This window comes from Cnephaeus nilssonii (genome assembly GCF_951640355.1).
Source record: "Cnephaeus nilssonii genome assembly, chromosome: 11".
NCBI lineage: Eukaryota > Metazoa > Chordata > Mammalia > Chiroptera > Vespertilionidae > Cnephaeus > Cnephaeus nilssonii.
The window spans coordinates 69,235,767-69,252,780 of record NC_137082.1 but is presented as its reverse complement, the minus strand read 5'-3'; the positions used below and the strand labels follow the sequence as shown (position 1 = coordinate 69,252,780).

Sequence of the window (17,014 nt, the reverse complement as noted above, 5' to 3'; positions counted from 1 at the left end):
TAGGAAAAGCCAAGGTGTAGGACGAAATTGACATTGTTGAGCCACTGAATCAACCCGCAATTAATAAACAACAAATGCCACCGTTCCTGAAGTCACCATTTTGATGACTGGTGTTGTGTTTTGGTTTCTTTTTAAGTTGCTTGCAGCTGGGTATATTCTAAATGGTATACTACACAAATACACTTGTGGCAAATCGTTGTTTTTTTTTTCCAAAAATGGACAAAACAGTATTTCCACTCCTCCTTGCCCTTCCAAAACCTTGCAACTCCCCCATCAAGAGAGAGAGAATCTGTGTCTGCTCTCCTTGAAACTGGGTGAGCCTTTGGGGGCCCATCAACAGTGGAAAAGACATTCTGTACCTTCCAAAGCTAATGTCTACCTTCTGGGAAAATCCTGGGAAGGGGACAGAGGAGGGATGTTTGATATTATGTGTTGATAAATTGACTTTATTTTTAAACATGTTTATTGAGTACCCATTCATCTAGACCCGTGGTCGGCAAACTGCGGCTCGCGAGCCACATGCGGCTCTTTGGCCCCTTGAGTGTGGCTCTTCCACAAAATACCACGGCCTGGGCGAGTCTATTTTGAAGAAGTGGCGTTAAAAGAAGTTTAAGTTTAAAAAATTTGGCTCTCAAGAGAAATTTCAATCGTTGTACTGTTGATATTTGGCTCTGTTGACTAATGAGTTTGCCGACCACTGCTCTAGAGGGATGAGTATGTAGGCACAATGGAAGGTTAAATCTTTCAAGGAGGAAAAAACCCAGTGGGCAGCAGGGTCTGCACATAAGGTAAAAAGTCAAGTAGTATAGGAAAAGTGCTAGAGGATTTCAGAGGACTGAAAATTGACTTCTTGCAGGAGGGACCTGTGAAGGCTTCCTGAACTTTGTAGGAACTCTCCTTGATCTTTACTTCCTCAGGGCTCCCACTGCCATTTGTACAGATTTTTAACAGAGCAAAGTGACAAAAAAAAACACGTGAATTTTGTGGAGTCGGGACAGTCTTGGGTTAAAATGTTTGCTCTCACTAGCTTCCTAACCTATAAACTGGGGATAATAATTATTACTTCATAGTATTGTTTTAAGGATCAAGTGACAATCTAGGATTATAGAAGATCCTCCGTAAATGTTTTCCTCCTGTGTCAGGGCAATGGCTCCATTATCCCATTTTTAGAATATGGGGTGCCATATCTGGGTAGCCCTCAAAGTTGTTTGCTCAGGTGTTAAGTTTCAAAGATGGCATAGGGGAAAAACAGGACAATTAACAACAATGCAAGGTTGCTCTGGGTAAGTTGCTCCTGTAACTATCCCCCTGGTAAACCGGGTGGCATCTGCCTTTCTCCTAACACTCATTGGTGGTGGTGGCAACTGAAGATGTACCAATGGCAATAGTTTAAACTGGAGCTCAGAGAGGAAAGGACGCTTTCTGACTCTCATGTTCAATTAGCGGGTACATATCAGTGGTTGTCAGTTTGGTGGTGCAGGCTCTAGAGCAGTGATGGCGAACCTATGACACGCGTGTCAGCACTGACATGCGTAGCCATTTCTGATGACACGCGGCCGCTGAGGCGGCCGCATGCCGAGGATGAAACATTTGTGAAATAATGTTTTTTTCCTCAAAGTGACACACTATAAAGTGACACACTACCCGAGTTATGCTCAGTTTGACACACCAAGCTCAAAAGGTTGCCCATCACTGCTCTAGAGTCAGACTTTAAATCCCTAAACCTACATTATTAGCTCTGCGCTCTTCATCTCTGTGCCTTAGGAGAGTGATATTAGCATACTTACCTTATAGAGTTGATGGGAGTATTAAATGAGTTAATATTAGTAAAGCACCGAGAAGGTAGTAAGCACTGCGTTAAATACATAAAACCGAGGATAACGTTACAGGCTTGATAAAATGATTAAAGGAGATAACATACGAAAGCGAGTACACAGCAAGAGCTTAATAAACATCAGCTATTTTTATGTCTGCAAAGTGACTCAAAGGTGAGGCAGGTGAAAGGGGGGGTAGGGCAATTTGCAGGCTGGGGCTCCGTGGCATGCAATGACTGGGTATGCAGGGTCCAGCCTCCATCTGGAAGAATGCAACCGGGTAAGAAAGCTAGAAAACCACCAGTACCTCCAGGAGTCCCGGGAGCAGCGCTTCCCAGGAAACTTGTCTTGTTAAGAATCCGCAGTTCTCATCAAGCCGGCGCTTCGCAGGGAGTCTCGGCCTCTCCGTCTGAGAAACGAGGGGTCGGGATTGAGGCAGAGGTGGGTTCCGGGCCTGGGGACCCACTGTCTTGGGCACACAGCGTGGCAACGAGACAACATCTTTGAGTCCCGAGCCGGGCTTAGGGCGCTCGGAATGAGAGCCTTCTACCGTTCTGGGTCCGCGCCCCTGCGCACCACGTGACGCAGGCCGTCCTCGCGGCCCCGCCCAGCGCCCCGCGCCTCGCACCGCTTCCGGTGTGGGCGGAAAGCGGAAGTGTGGGAGGGTCTGCGGGGCGGGCTCTGGGAGGTCCTGGGGGAGGATGGAGCAGTGAGTGGGTCTGGGCGGCTGCTGGCAGCGCCATGGAGACGGTGCAGCTGAGGAACCCGCCGCGCCGGTGAGGGGCCCCTGGCTGGGAGGCAGGAGATGGGGGAGGGGAAGGCGGGAGCTGGCGGAGGAGAGACACCCGTGTGCGAGCCCCCCCCCCTCCGGGGGGACAGGGACCTGCGGGGCGTGGCGACCCGGCTGATGGGGCACCTGCTGAATGGGGGACCTCTGGCGGAGCGGGGTACCGAGGGCAGCACGCGAGGAGGGCATGAACGTGGGGCCGGTCAGGGAGAGCACTTGCTGTGGGAGACATTTCTGGGGCGATGCTACAGGGAGCAACTGCTGAGGAGCCTGGAGGCAAGTTAGGGAGAGCACCTGCTGAGGGGGGTGGAGGAGGTGTTCTAGGGGGAAGGCTGTCCTAGAAGGGACTCTCTGAGATACGGGGAGTGCTGAAGTAAGATGAGATCGTACGAGGGGTCCGTCTAAGGGTGGATCCGGACAAGCAGAGCGGAAGGCTGGGTGGACTCTGTAAGGGAGGGAGTCCCACCCGAGAGGTGCAGTGCGGGAGGGTCTGGTGAGGGGAAAGCTTTGCTCCTAAGGCTGAAGGTGGACTGTGAAGGGAAGCCAGGGAAGGCTGCGAGGAGGGTAGCATTTAGGAAAGATGGTCTTGGTAGTGTCCTTACTCTGTCATGGTGATGGCATCTTTCATTCCTGATATCCAGTGTTTTATTCGCCTCACACCCTCCACAGCCCTTCAAAAACCCAATGTTGGGAGGTAGCTCAGGAAATAGAATATTTTCCAGATGGGCAAATTGAGGCCTAGAAGATTTGAGACACAGTCCTGTGAGTTTCCTTCTTTGCTCTAGGTCTGGGTCACTGTGCCCTTCTCAGGCCTCTATTGTTTTGTGAGTATCAGCTCCAGATCCTACAGCTACCTGGAATTGTTTTTAAGTCAGGATCAGGAAGGTGGCTGAGCCTAGGAAGTCTGAACTCCTGGGTTGGTTGCAGTTGTGTCATTGATTTGCTCTGCGGACACCAGGGTCTGATGTCAGTCACTCGGCCACATCTGGGGAAGAGTAGACAGTAGAGATTGAGGCAGTCACGCTTCTCGGAGGTGCAGCAGAGTGAGCTGCTGTTTCAGAGACCTCCGACTTCCTGCAGCAGAATGAGCACTAAAGTAGGAAGTGTTCAGTGCGTGGGAGTGTGAGGCAATGGAGAGGTGAGGGGAAGGGGTTGGCAGCCTGGGCTGCACACTTAGGGTTTGTTTTTGAAGTGCCCAAACACTGTGGGAGGCAAATAGCTGGTTGGGATAGACTCAGAATTCACCCTGCTGTGATGTGCCGAGACCGAGATAATAATGATTATTACCCTCATAGAGCACTTACTGAATGCCAGACCCTGTTTTTTGGTGCTTGCTTTGTCTCCTGTTGAACCATATGGAATTGCTGATATTTGACCGTTTTGGACCTATAAAAATGGTAATTTTATATTATTCAATTTATTATTGACCCATTTGGTCCTCACAACAATGCCATGTGGTGGCTATTTCTGTATCTGTTTTACAGGTGATAAAACTGAGGCACAGAGACGTTAGTGATATGTTGGAGGTCCCACAGTTAGTACGGGGCAGAGCTGGAATTTTAATCCAGGCAGTGTGGTCCAGAGTCCATGCTCTTAACTGCCTCGCTCTCATGCCCCTCTAGCAGTACCCCTATTTCACAGGGCCTTATGTAGATCAGCAAGATCTGCAATAGCACCATAGTGTTTCCGTTATAAATGTACACTGGTTATATTTTTTTTCTGAAACATGTTCATTTTTTTCTCCAAGGCTTCGGTTTAATTGAAAGATGTTTAGGCATCTGAGTTTTGTTTCTACCTTTGCCTTATGCTGTGTAATCTTGGGCAAAAGAGTAAGCCTTTTTGTTTTTTGACACTTATTCCTGCGCCTTTTGGATTTAAAAAAAAATGTATTAAATGTGCAAGAGAAGAGCATTGAAGGGCTGAATTTTCAAATGACTGGTGCTTTCCTGCTCTCATAACTAGTGAACTGCCTACTTTGTAGCAGATTAACTACAGTATCATCATTTGTACTAGTTTGTTAGGGCTGCCATGTCAGTTTCACAGACGGGGTGACTTAGACAACAGAAATTCATTTTCTCATAGTTTTGGAGGCTAGAAGTCTGAGATCAAGGCATCCGTAGGGTTGTTCCTTTTGAGGCCTGTCTCCTTGGTTTGTAGATGGCTGTCTCCTTTCTATGTCTTCATATCGTCTTCCCTTTGTACCCATCTGTGTCCTCATCTACACTCTTAAGGACACTAGTCATGTTGTATTAGGGCCCACCCAGATGACCTGATTTTACACTAATGACCTCTTTAAAGGCCCTGTCTCCAAATACAGTCACCTTTGGAGGTACTTCAGCATATGAATTTGAGGGGTCAGGGAACACATTACTTTTATTATCATTAAAAACTTCATCAATTTATCTTATTTATTTGTTGTAACCCATCCACATTGAATACTGTGTGGAAAGAGGCATGGGTATACATAAATAAAATGAACCTCACTAGAGTTCTAAGTTGGGAGAAAGAAGTTTGAGATTTAGCCAAACCTGTTAGTAACTACTTCATAAGCACCCTTATTTGGGTTGGAAAGGTACAGGTGTCTTTTCGGAGGTTCAGACTGTATGTGTTTCCAGCAATCCCAATGTAGGAAATGCTCTTTTGTGCTCGTGCGTTGGACGTTTGTGTGTGACTGAGTGATAGGTTGAAGTTGATGGTTATGTAGAAGGTTGATAGATAAAGTGAGCTGCCATTAGAGAATAGTGTGGCGGAAGGTGTAGAGTGCATTTCTGGGATGCTGGCCATGCACGTGGCCATCTGACTTAGGAGAAGAGCATCTGCTGGTATTTGGTCCATGGAGGCTGTGTTGGCCACACCTGTTCGTTTCTGAGTAAGCTGTGAAACTACCTAGGAGCTGGGCAAGTCCCAGCTGAGAGAGCTGAATCATCCGAGTTGGGCTGTTATGGTTATAGTGCTTCTTCCATGAAGATTCATGGTATAAAATATCATTAAGTCACTTATCAAAAGATTTTTTTTATAGAAATCCTATTTGTTAATAATCCAGTAATACTTCTTGGGGTGAAATTCTGTATGGGTGTTTTTGCTGTTGTAAATCCTCACCGGAGGATATTTTTTCATTGATTTTTAGAGAGAGTGGAAGGGAGGGGGAGCCGGGAAGCAGGGGAGGGAGGGAGGGAGAGAGAGAGAGAGAGAGAGAACGAGAGAGAGAGAGAGAGAGAGACAGCCCGATGTGATGTGAGACATATTGATTTGTTAGGGCTGGGGATCGAACCTGCAACCCTTCAGTGTGTGGGCCAATGCTGTAACCACTGAACAGCACTAGCCAGGGCGTGAAATTCTATTTTATTTTGAAAACTCACAAAGACTTCTGATAAAGGTTTATGATTCCCATCATTACATTTGTTAGTCCATTTAGCAAATGTTTATTGACCACCTCTGGGTTATCTGTCAGGCACCAGTGATATAAAGAACCCTTACGCCGGAACAAAAAACAAACGAAAGAGCACTTAGATTGTTTTTAACAAGTATCTGAGCGGTCATATAAAGTGTGTCTTGTCAAAGTGCTATCGGAGGCTTGCAGCTGTCTCTCTCATGGCCGCAGTAGTTTCCTTTGTTATGCCGCGGTCTCCCTGTAGTTGAAATAGTGAGTTTAGTTTTTTGTTAACCACAAAGTCAACTTTCCAAGGAACACATTTGATCTTCCTTTATATAAGTTGTTTATAAAACTTTAATTATACTTGAGGAATGAGGTATTGTCCATTGTTTATATAGTTACAAAAAAAAGTCCCCTGATTTATGAGATGTCATTCTAACTTCTGAGTTCATAGAATTTCATTTCTGCCCTGGCCAGTGTGACTCAGTTGCTTGAGCCTTGTCCCATGCACTGAAGGACCTCGGGTTCGATTCCCAGTCAGGGCACATACACGGGTTGCGGGTTCCATCTCCAGTTGGGGTGCATACAGGAGGCCGATCGATGTTTCTCTCTCAAATCAATAAAAAACATATTTAAAAAAAAGAAATTTTACTTCTGAAGTTTAAGAGGAGTTTCACTTCAGCCCTTTATGTTTGGAAGCTGGGAGTTTTTAATGATGTCATTGGAATTTAATTTTTAGGACCTTTTGTTTTTCAAAGGTCACCGTGGTCATTTTGTTATGTTAATTTTCAAGTTACGATAATTATTGATTTGGAGTAAAATTCCATTTCTCTAGTACATAGTCTTCGATATTTTGAAAATTATATTAGATTATTCTTTTTACATCAGTGTTTGTTGGTAGATACACTTGATATGTCTATAGTTTTGTTGTTCTGGTTTTGCTATTTTTCTCTAGGAAGTTACACGTGTGTGTGTGTGTGTGTGTGTGTGTGTGTATGTGTGTGTTTATTTTTAAAATTCAAGTCTTTTTGTGTGTGTGTGTGTGTGTAAAAATTGGTATTGTTCAGCTAGTTTAAACCTTTTCTTTACAAAGAAATCACCAGTGTGACTACTGCTATATTTCACCATTTCCTGAGCTCTCTTTTCTTTGTTGTCTTTTGTAGTTTCAGGAAGTCATTGTGTAGAAGATATACACGGGCACACAAGTATTCCTTAGCAAGCTCCTTCTTTAAGCCTGTTAATAATTTTCAGAGTTTAAGTAATATTATTAATTTATAACCTCCCATGTGTGTTATGGTTGTTTGACATAAACAGAAAAATCTGACTTATCTGGAAGTTGTAAGCTGCCATATATCTTTGATTTGGGGGGACTAGTGAGAGGTACATGACTACTTGTGGGAGAGTCTTTGTGGTACTGTTTGAAACTCTCAGCTCCCTAGGTATATTTCACTTTTGATAATTTACTTTCTACTTCCTGTTCCTGGGATACCTGTAAAATCTTTGTGTTTCGACAAAATTATCAACAACTTGTTAATGGTGGGCAAGGATCTTCTATGTATTCCTTAGTCTCCAGTCTTTTTTTTTTTTTAATATATTTTATTGATTTTTACAGAGAGGAAGGGAGAGGGATAGAGAGTTAGAAACATCAATGAGAGAGAAACATCGATCAGCTGCCTCCTGCATACCCCCTACTGGGAATGTGCCCGCAACCAAGGTACTTGACCAGAATCGAACCTGGGACCCTTCAGTCCGCAGGCCGACGCTCTATCCACTGAGCCAAACCAGTTAGGGCTTAGTCTCCAGTCTTAAGACGTTTCAATTCATAGTTAACTTTACATTAAACCTCTTTTCTGAAGAGATAGTTACACCATTTTAATTCATGGAATATTAAGATTTAAATGAATTAATTATAAAGGTTACATCCAATGCTTGAATCCACTCTATAGCATTTCAGCCACATGATTTATTTTCTGTTTAAAGCTTCCAGTGATGGGGATCTAGGGATAACTTAAGGCTGTCTAAACCACTTTAGAACTACTTTTTTGTGTGTGTTTTTTTTAATCCTCACCGAAGGAGTGAGGATATTTTTTAGAGAGAGTGGAAGGGAGGTGGGAAGGATGAGGTGTGTGTGTGTGTGTGTGGGAGAGAGAGAGAGAGAGAGAGAGAGAGAGAGAGAGAGAGAGAGAGACAGACACACTCCCGTACGCACCCCGACCGGGGCTGGGGATCAGGTATGTGACCTTGACCAGGAATCACGCCAGTGACCCTTCAACGTGTGGGCCAATGTTCTAACCCATGGGCAACACGGGCCAGGGCTAGAACTACTTTTATTGTTACAAAATTCTTACACCTGTTGGACTGAAGTTAGCCTCTTGGTAGCTCTCCACCACCTGGTCCTGCTTTTGCTCATTAGGGTGACCCAGGACACATGTTATACTTCCATAGGACAGCCCTTCAGCTTCCCTTAAAAGTCTCTTAGTTGCCCTGGCCGGCTTGGCACAGTGGATAGAGCGTCAGCCTGCGGACTGAGGGGTCCCGGGTTCGATTCCGGCCAAGGGCACATGCCTGGGTTTCAGGCTCCATCCCCAGTGGGGGGTCTGCAGGAGGCAGCCGGTCAATGATTCTCTCTCATCATTGATGTTTCTCTCTCTCTCTCCTCCCTTCCTCTCTGAAATCAATAAAGAAATATATTTAAAAAAAAAAAGTCTCTTAGTTTACTTTTGTTGTTGTTTACTAGTGAAGACTTCATAGAGCAGTGGTCGGCAAACTGCTGCTCGCGAGCCCCATGCAGCTCTTTGGCCCCTTGAGTGTGGCTCTTCCACAAAATACCACGTGCGGGTGCGCACATACAGTGCGATTGGAACTTCATGGCCCATGCACAGAAGTCGGTTTTCGGCTCTCAAAAAGAAATTTCAGTCGTTGTACTGTTGATATTTGGCTCTGTTGACTAATGAGTTTGCCGACCACTGTCATAGAGGAATTCCTAAGATGCTAATTTTGTATTTCTTTTTTTAAAAAAAATATATTTTTATTGATTTCAGAGAGGAAGGGAAGGAGAGAGAAAGAAACATCAGTGATGAGAGAGAATCATTGATTGGCTGCCCTCTTCATGCTCCACACTGGGGATCAAGCCCACAACCCAGGCATGTGCCCTGACCCGGAATTAAACCGGGCACATTGTTTATTTTAAAATTAGCATCTTAGGCCCAGCTGGTGTGGCTCAGTGGTTGAGCCTCGACCTATGAGCCAGGAGGTCATTGTTCGATTCCTGGTCGGGTTACATCCCTGGGTTGTGGGCTCAATCCCCAGTAGGGGCTGTGCAGGAGGCAGCTGATCAATGATTATCTTTCAGCATTGATGTTTCTATCTCTCTCTTCCTCTCCTTCCCTCTCTGAAATCAATAAAAAATATATTTAAAAAAAATAAAATAATGTATTTTGTGTTCTAGTTGCTAACAAGTAAAATGTGTTTTGTGTTTATATTTCTTCAATCACAGGCAGCTGAAAAAGTTGGATGAAGATAGTTTAACTAAACAGCCAGAAGAAGTGTTTGATGTCTTAGAGAAACTTGGAGAAGGGTGAGTATATAGAAAATATAGGTAGATGCCAGTCATTTTCTTCCCCCAACACCAGAAGGATATGAACCTTTCTTATGCAATATTTTGCAAACCTAAGGAGAAGAAAGGGGGATGATGCATATTGGCACTGCTCTGGGTGGGGTGGGAGGTAAATTTACATCTTGAAATGCCCTTTCCCCCGCCCCCCAGTCACTTTTCTAGAAAGATTTAGTGATTCTGGTCTTTTTAACACCAAGGACATTTATTGGGTTTTTTGTTTTGTTTTGTTTTTGTTTTTTACTTTTGTAGAATCCATGGTTTGCATGATTTTTATCTATTTAACAGCACTAATTAGTTTATTCTTTATTTAAAATTTTTTGTCAGTCAGACATTTTAATTTGTAGTTCATGGCTTCTAATTGAAATGTAATAATTTGTTTCAATTTCAAAAAGGAATTCAGCATTTTAGTTAGTGCAACATTGTGAAATATAGTAAATAAATCAAGAACTATTAGTAGTTTTATAACTTCCTAAAAGATCCAAAATCCCAGGTTTGGTACCAGTGGAATTTCTGAAACACAGATCTGTGAATGAGTTTATAATGTACTGGTGACATGATATTTAGTAATAGCCAGTGGCCATTATTGACTTTCATGATATAAAGGTTATATCATATATTTTTTTACTTTTACATATCCTTTTCATTCTTCTGTGTGTGTTTATTTATTCTCCTGTAATTAAAGAACATTAAAATATTAGGGATACCCTTTCTTAAGTTTTTGTTGTTGTTAATTTTTAAATAGGTAAGTAATTCTTATTCAAAATTCAAAAAGCATAAAAGTGTACACAGTGAAAAAAATCTGCCCCCTACCTCTATCTCGCCACATCCCAGAAGCAACCAGTATAACAGTTTTTTATGTATACTTCAGAAATAGTTTGTATATATAAGCAAATAAATGTGTGTGTGTGTGTGTGTGTGTGTGTGTGTGTGTGTGTGTGTGTGTTTTAAGTTTCTTGGGAGTACTGTTTTAAGAGAAGAACTGAAATATTAACTTTTAAAAATGTCTATTTACAGTATTAGGTTCTGATTTTGAATGTCTATTGTTTTAATTACTGTATACTCTTTAAAATCAGGTCTTATATGTCATCAAATTATTTTGGGGTTTAGTGTCATTTATTTCCCAATATAGTTCAATAATCCCATTAAACCCTATCCTGGATTACACGGAATAGGTTTTTCATGGATTACCTCCTTGTAAAAAGCATTAGTCATCATCTTTTTGTAAGTTGGAAAAAATACTCTTTGGAATCCAGCACGAAATTCCGCAGAGAAGGAAAGTAAAAGATGATACCATCTGTGCTGCTTAAAGACAAGTTGCAAGATAAATCTGAAGACTGCAAGTTGACTTTGCAGCATTAAAGGTATGGGAAAACAACTGTCCTCTACATCTCTTGCCTGCCTTTTTTCAGCTTTAGCTTGGCATCCTTGCTATTTTCCTCAAAGAAATGAATCTAAGGCCCTTAATCTAACAACGATCACAGGTTATGCTGAATAAGATAAAGAGTGCTAGGCATAACTGACTATGTATCTGACTTGTTTCTTTCATTTTTTAATAGAAGTGTGTTACAGCAATAAGGGTATAGACTTTGAAGTCAGACAGACCTGTGTTAAAACCCTTGCTCTGTTGTTTATTAGTCAGAATAAACCAGTGAGCTTGGGCAAATTACTTAATATTTAAAGCTTCACAAGCCTCAGGTATAAGATGGGGATATTAGTATCTCTCTCTTAGGGTTGAGTATTACATGAGATAATGGGGGTAAAGTACTTAGTACAGTGCTTGTCACATAGTAAGTGCTCAGTAAGTGGGCAACTAGTATTTTATTTTTAACTGGATCAACCAAAGCATTTTTCAAATTTTCTCATGTCAAATTAAAGTTAAATCTTAGGTCTTCAAATATATTTATGTGTTCTTTAAGGGAGCTCTGTCTGGATTGATTGGGTTTGGAGAATGTGAAAAGAAAACTACAGACAGAAGATAATGTAAGGAAAAACTAACCTAATTATGCTTATTTTTAATTGTGTTTTAGATCTATGAATATTCTCATCGATGGAAATTTTCCTATAAAATTATTACCAGGGACAAAACAAATAATGCTTCAAGTCTTTCTTCCCATGTTATTCTTCCCACAAATGCTTGAATTTCTGTCATCATGGCTGAAAGAACTTGATCAAGCCTCATTTAACCAGCAAAATCCTGAAGGAAGACCTTAACTGCACTTACTGCTCAACACAGACTGCCATGCCACCCTTCAACTGTTCTGGAAAACGAATGGATTGCAAACTCGCACTGACAAGTGCCTTGTGAAATGAGCTCTGGCTTAAGGACGACATTGGATTGTGGAGCCTGCAGTCAGTCTGCATTTTGAGGAAATTGTGTGGTTCTGTGGACAGTGGAGCCAAAGCTCCAGACCAGGATGACTGGACAGCACTTGGAAAGTGCTTTGAATTAGAGCCTACTGTTTTTCCCCTCCTATTTTACTTAATGGTGTATACAGAGACTCAAAAAAACATCTTGCACGTGATTTCATAGCTAGTGAGTGGTAATGTTAAGACTTGTACCTGCTTAATTTGCCCTCAAATATTTCTGTTTTTCTACATTGATCCTTGCCTTGTATGGCTTATGGGAAACACGTGCTTCTCACCATCATTGCCAGTTAAAGTTCACTTAGGTTCTGTTGCAGGGACTCGGGTCTTAAGGGCCTTGCCTATAAGTGAGCATGATTGCTCACTGGTAAGCCTTCTAAATCCTCTTTAGAGTACTGTAAGTGCAGTATGTAGAATTATGTATCTTAATTGCTCATGTGAGCTATCAGAGTTTTCTTTGCTACCAAGATAGCATAGGGAAGCATGGAGAGTATTCTGGTCAACATTGCTGAGGGAGTATATGGAGCTCTCCTTTCCATTTTAAATAGCCTGTATAATAAAGAGGTAATATGCAAATTGACCATCACTCCAACACACAATATGGCCAGCAGGGGAGGGCAGTTGTGGGTGATCAGGCCAGCAGGGGAGGGCAGTTTGGGGGGACCAGGCCTGCAGGGGAGGGCAGTTGGGGGCGACCAGGCTGGCAAGGGAGGGCAGTTAGGGGTGACCAGGCCAGCAGGAGAGGCAGTTGGGGGTGACCAGCCTGCAGGGGAGGGCAGTTGGGGGCAACCAGGCCAGCAGGGGAGGGCAGTTAGGGGCAACCAGATTGGCAAGGGAGGGCAGTTAGGGGTGACCGGGCCAGCAGGGGAGGGCAGTTGGGGGTGACCAGACCTGCAGGGGAGGACAGTTAGGGGCAACCAGGCCGGCAGGGGAGAGCAGTTAGGGGTGACCAGGCCTTCAGGGGAGGGCAGTTAGGGGCAATTGGGCCGGCAGGGGAGCAGTTAGGCATTGATCAGGCTGGCAGGGGAGTGGTTTGGGGGTGGTCAGGCTGGCAGGCAAAAGTGGTTAGGGGCAATCAGGCAGGCAGGCGAGCAGTTGGGAGCCAGCAGTCCTGGATTGTGAGAGGGATGTCCGACTGCCTGTTTAGGCCCGATCCTGGTCGGACATCCCTCGAGGGGTCCCAGATTGGAGAGGGTGCAGGAGGCTGGGCTGAGGGACACGCCCCCCTCCCCCCGCCCCGTGCATGAATTTTGTGCACCAGGCCTCTAGTATAAGAATAATGAGTGAAAATTAATTTTTTAAATATTAGGATACATAGACAGCTGTGGATCCATGATAGAAAAGATATCTGTAATAGTAAGAAAGGGGTAAAGCATGTCTGTCCTTGTCAGAGATTGCAGGTGGGCTTTCTACATGAAGTTGTGGGCTGGGATGAGGCTCTTCATCTATGAACTAAATCTGAAATTTGTGTATCACTTGTGGCCTGGAGAAAAAGGGGAGATGCTGGTCTGACGATAGGAACTGGGCTTGGACTGCATTCAGGTATGGTCTCTTGAGGGGCCAAACTCCCAAACTTCTAATATGAGATCTGATTTAAATTGTACAGCCTGGATGACTGGCTGAGGGAACTATGAAACCATCATAGAGTGCTCATGACAGTGAGCATTATATAGAGAAAAATCAATATAAAAGGAAACTCATAGAAACAAATCTACTGCCATGATATAATCAGCAGACCTAACAAATGGGAGAATTCACACCCAAGGAAGTAGAAATAATGGAGCAGTCTGGAAAGAGACTTAAGATGTTTGTTTATGATTTTTAAAAAGATAAAAGAGGGAATGACATCCTTAAAAGAATACCAGATTATTAACATGAACAGCCAGCCAGCCCCATTGAATAATAAAAAGTTGGGAATCTTGGACAATGAAAACTACAATTATAGAAGTTCTAAAGGCCTAATAAATTGGATAAACAGTAAACTAGAGAAGCTGAAGAGAGAATTTGTGAATTGGAAGAGAGAAGTGGAACCAATCACAAAATGCAGGACAGAGAAATACAGTGTTAGAAACAAAGAAGACAGCATGGATTGAGAAAGTCTAATACAGGTCCAAGAGGAATTCTAGAAGGATATATTAGAAGAGTTAAAGAGAAAATAAAGAGATAATGCTGAGAATTCTCCAGACTTGAAGAAAGACATGTGCTTTCAGATTGAAGAAGTTTATGAAATGCTAAATAAATCGACTGCTAGTAAAATCTTAGAATGTTAAAAGATGAAGAGGAAATCTTAAAAGGTACAGAGAGATTACCTGTGAAAAATTGATAATCTGATGATAGCTGACTTCTAAACAACAATAGAAACTGGAAAATTGCAGTAAAAATGCTGAGGGAAAGCTATTGTCAAAGAAGAATTCTGTGTCCAGCAAAAGTCATTCCTGAATGAAGGTGAAATAAAGGCATTTTCACACAGATGGGAATTAGCATATCAAGAATAACTTTGGCTGAAAGTGACAGAATACCCCACGGACAGTGGCTAACCAATAAGGGCATTTAATAACTAAGTATAATAAATCTGGGAGTGAAAGATTCCAGAATGGTTAATTGGCTTGCATAATGGTTTAGCATTTGTGTAATTATCATCTCAAGATGACCACATTAGTTTCAAGCATCATGCCTCACATGACAGTAACCAAAGCAGGAAAGGAAGTAGCAAGTAAAAATGGGCCTTGTGTGCTTCTCTCTTACTTGGGAAGAAAGTCTTACCCAGAAACCCTTCAGCAGAATTCCCCTCAAATTTCATTGGTCAGAACTAGGTCATTGGCTGAAGGAAATAGGATTACTCTGATTGGCTTTATCCCCTGGGAAAAGGTGTTCACCACCCTAACAAATCAGAGGATTACCTTAGCAAGGAAGAAAGGTCTTCTCCATATGGTCAGTGGTTGCTTTACTCTTGAGGGAAATAAAAAGCTTATGTAACGCTTAAGGATCACTATAGTAGTTTTGCCAATGTAAAGGGTTCTGATGGAGTAGAAATTTTTTATATGCTCTGCATAGATTTTTAAAAACAAACACATTGAAATGAATATTGAGTACCATTTTGGCAGCTTAGAGCACTCAGCTATTTTGATACAGGTTGCACTGTTATTTTGATCTTTTCTCACCGAGACATTATGAAAAAGCAGGTATATTTGGAAAACGGGAAAGACAGTTTACTCATTATTTCACTGACAGCCATCAGAATTTCAATGAAGCTATAATCTATTTAAGGTGATGATGGTATGTCATTTGACCATTACAGTTATCTTGTAAAGTAGTTTGTGTTATTGTCATTTTACAGATGAGAAAATTGAGGCACAACATGGTTAAAAATTAAAACTATGTCTGTAAATGTGGTGGTGATAGGACTAGGTCTCTAGATTCTAAATCTAATACTCTTTTAGCCTCCAAATTGAGTGAATATATATATGCTTTTTATTTATTTTCATTATAAGCTCTTAAGAGAAGATGGAGTAAAAGGCAAAAAGAATATTTATATGCTCTGTTCACCTGATACTAGCATTTAAAGAGACTTAGACCTTAATTCATTTCCATAATGTTTTAAATTTTATTGCAAGTAAGAGGAGCAAGGAATGAAAAACTCAGTACTAGAGTGAGCACAAGGAAACAAAGACCTCCAGTTTATGACCCAGTATAGATGTGGAGCGAGCTAAGGCTTTGTATTCAGTCACAACTGGATTCAAATTCTGGACTGACCATTTATTTATCACGTATGTGTGACCTTGGCCAAGTCATGTAGTCCCTCTGAGCCTTTTCACATTTACCTGTGTAATAGGGATAATGGCCCCTTTTTCATTGTTGTGTGTGTGTGTGTGTGTGTGTGTGTGTGTGTGTAAGGATGAACTGAGATGATACAGTTTTTGGCAGACATCAGACATGAAATGGTAGATACTATAATAATTATTTCATACTAACACATTTAGTATAATTTAAATGTCAAGTTTTTAAGATGCCATTTTATGGTAGTTTTCTTAATGGCAATCCCCGTCTCCTCCCCACCCCCCCAACGTACTTTAGCTATCAATTTTGCAAGTAGAGCTAAGTATACATGTATTAGGTACTTAGGCATATAAATTAGAACTGGAAGTTGCTTATGTTTTACCACATTTATCTCTTAGCTTGTGACTTTAATAAATGTTCTCCTTCCTCCAATTATAGGTCCTATGGCAGCGTATACAAAGCTATTCATAAAGAGACAGGCCAGATTGTGGCTATTAAGCAAGTTCCTGTGGAATCAGACCTGCAGGAGATAATCAAAGAAATCTCTATAATGCAGCAATGTGACAGGTAAAGGCATGTGGTATTAACTCTGGAGAGAACACGGTTTTGAATTTGCTGTGATCATTTAAATAGTTTGATGCTTAGAGTTGCATTTACTTAGATGTTTTACAGAAGGGAGCACTTAATGGAATCACTATGCATATGTTTGTTTTTTTCCAGAAAAAAAGATAATGAAAAAGTTTGTGTTTTTGTAGCTAAACTTTTATAGTTTCTATTTCTGCATAGTTTTCTGTTTTGTTTTTTCAGTAAGCCCTTTTCAAAACTAGGAAGAGGCGAAGAGGGAGAAGGTGGTGCTAGCTTTTTTTTTTTTTTTTTTAAATAATGATCTCTTACTTCCTATTGAGAAAACATTTCTCCAGAGACAGTTAAGAAGAGATAATTCAATGCTTTTTAGCTTTAGAAACCTTAGGATATACAGATAGATATGTTAAAAGAGAAAACTTATTTCTGTCTTATTGGTCCTTTCTTTATATCTTTAAGAAATTATTCAAGCTAAGAGTAGCTAAATATGTTATTTTTGAGGAACTAAGATTTGTCAAATGCTGTAGCAGGAAGTCAGGCCAACAGGCGACCGCAGAAAAGCACGTGGTTTGCTCTGAAATTCCGTGACAACATGGGTGGTCACAGTGATGGAGCAGGCTTCCCCAGTACTGTTTAGATATGAGAGAAACGCAAACTTAGGGGCAGTGGCAGCTCTAGGGAGTTGAAAGGGGAATGAGAAA

At 42.0% G+C, this 17,014-nt stretch overlaps 1 protein-coding gene across 2 annotated transcripts in view; it reads left to right on the top strand.

Annotated features, from left to right (window-relative positions):
* The first annotated feature begins 2,477 nt into the window (after positions 1 to 2,477).
* Positions 2,478 to 17,014, top strand: part of STK4 (serine/threonine kinase 4) — a 97,920-nt gene continuing 83,383 nt past the window's right edge. For both annotated transcript variants that reach the window (XM_079783682.1, XM_079783683.1), the window contains exons 1-3: positions 2,478 to 2,590; positions 9,471 to 9,551; positions 16,170 to 16,298. In XM_079783682.1, the coding sequence (XP_079639808.1) occupies positions 2,556 to 2,590; positions 9,471 to 9,551; positions 16,170 to 16,298 (245 nt within the window). In that variant the 5' untranslated portion in view covers positions 2,478 to 2,555. The remainder of the gene's footprint in view (positions 2,591 to 9,470; positions 9,552 to 16,169; positions 16,299 to 17,014) is intronic.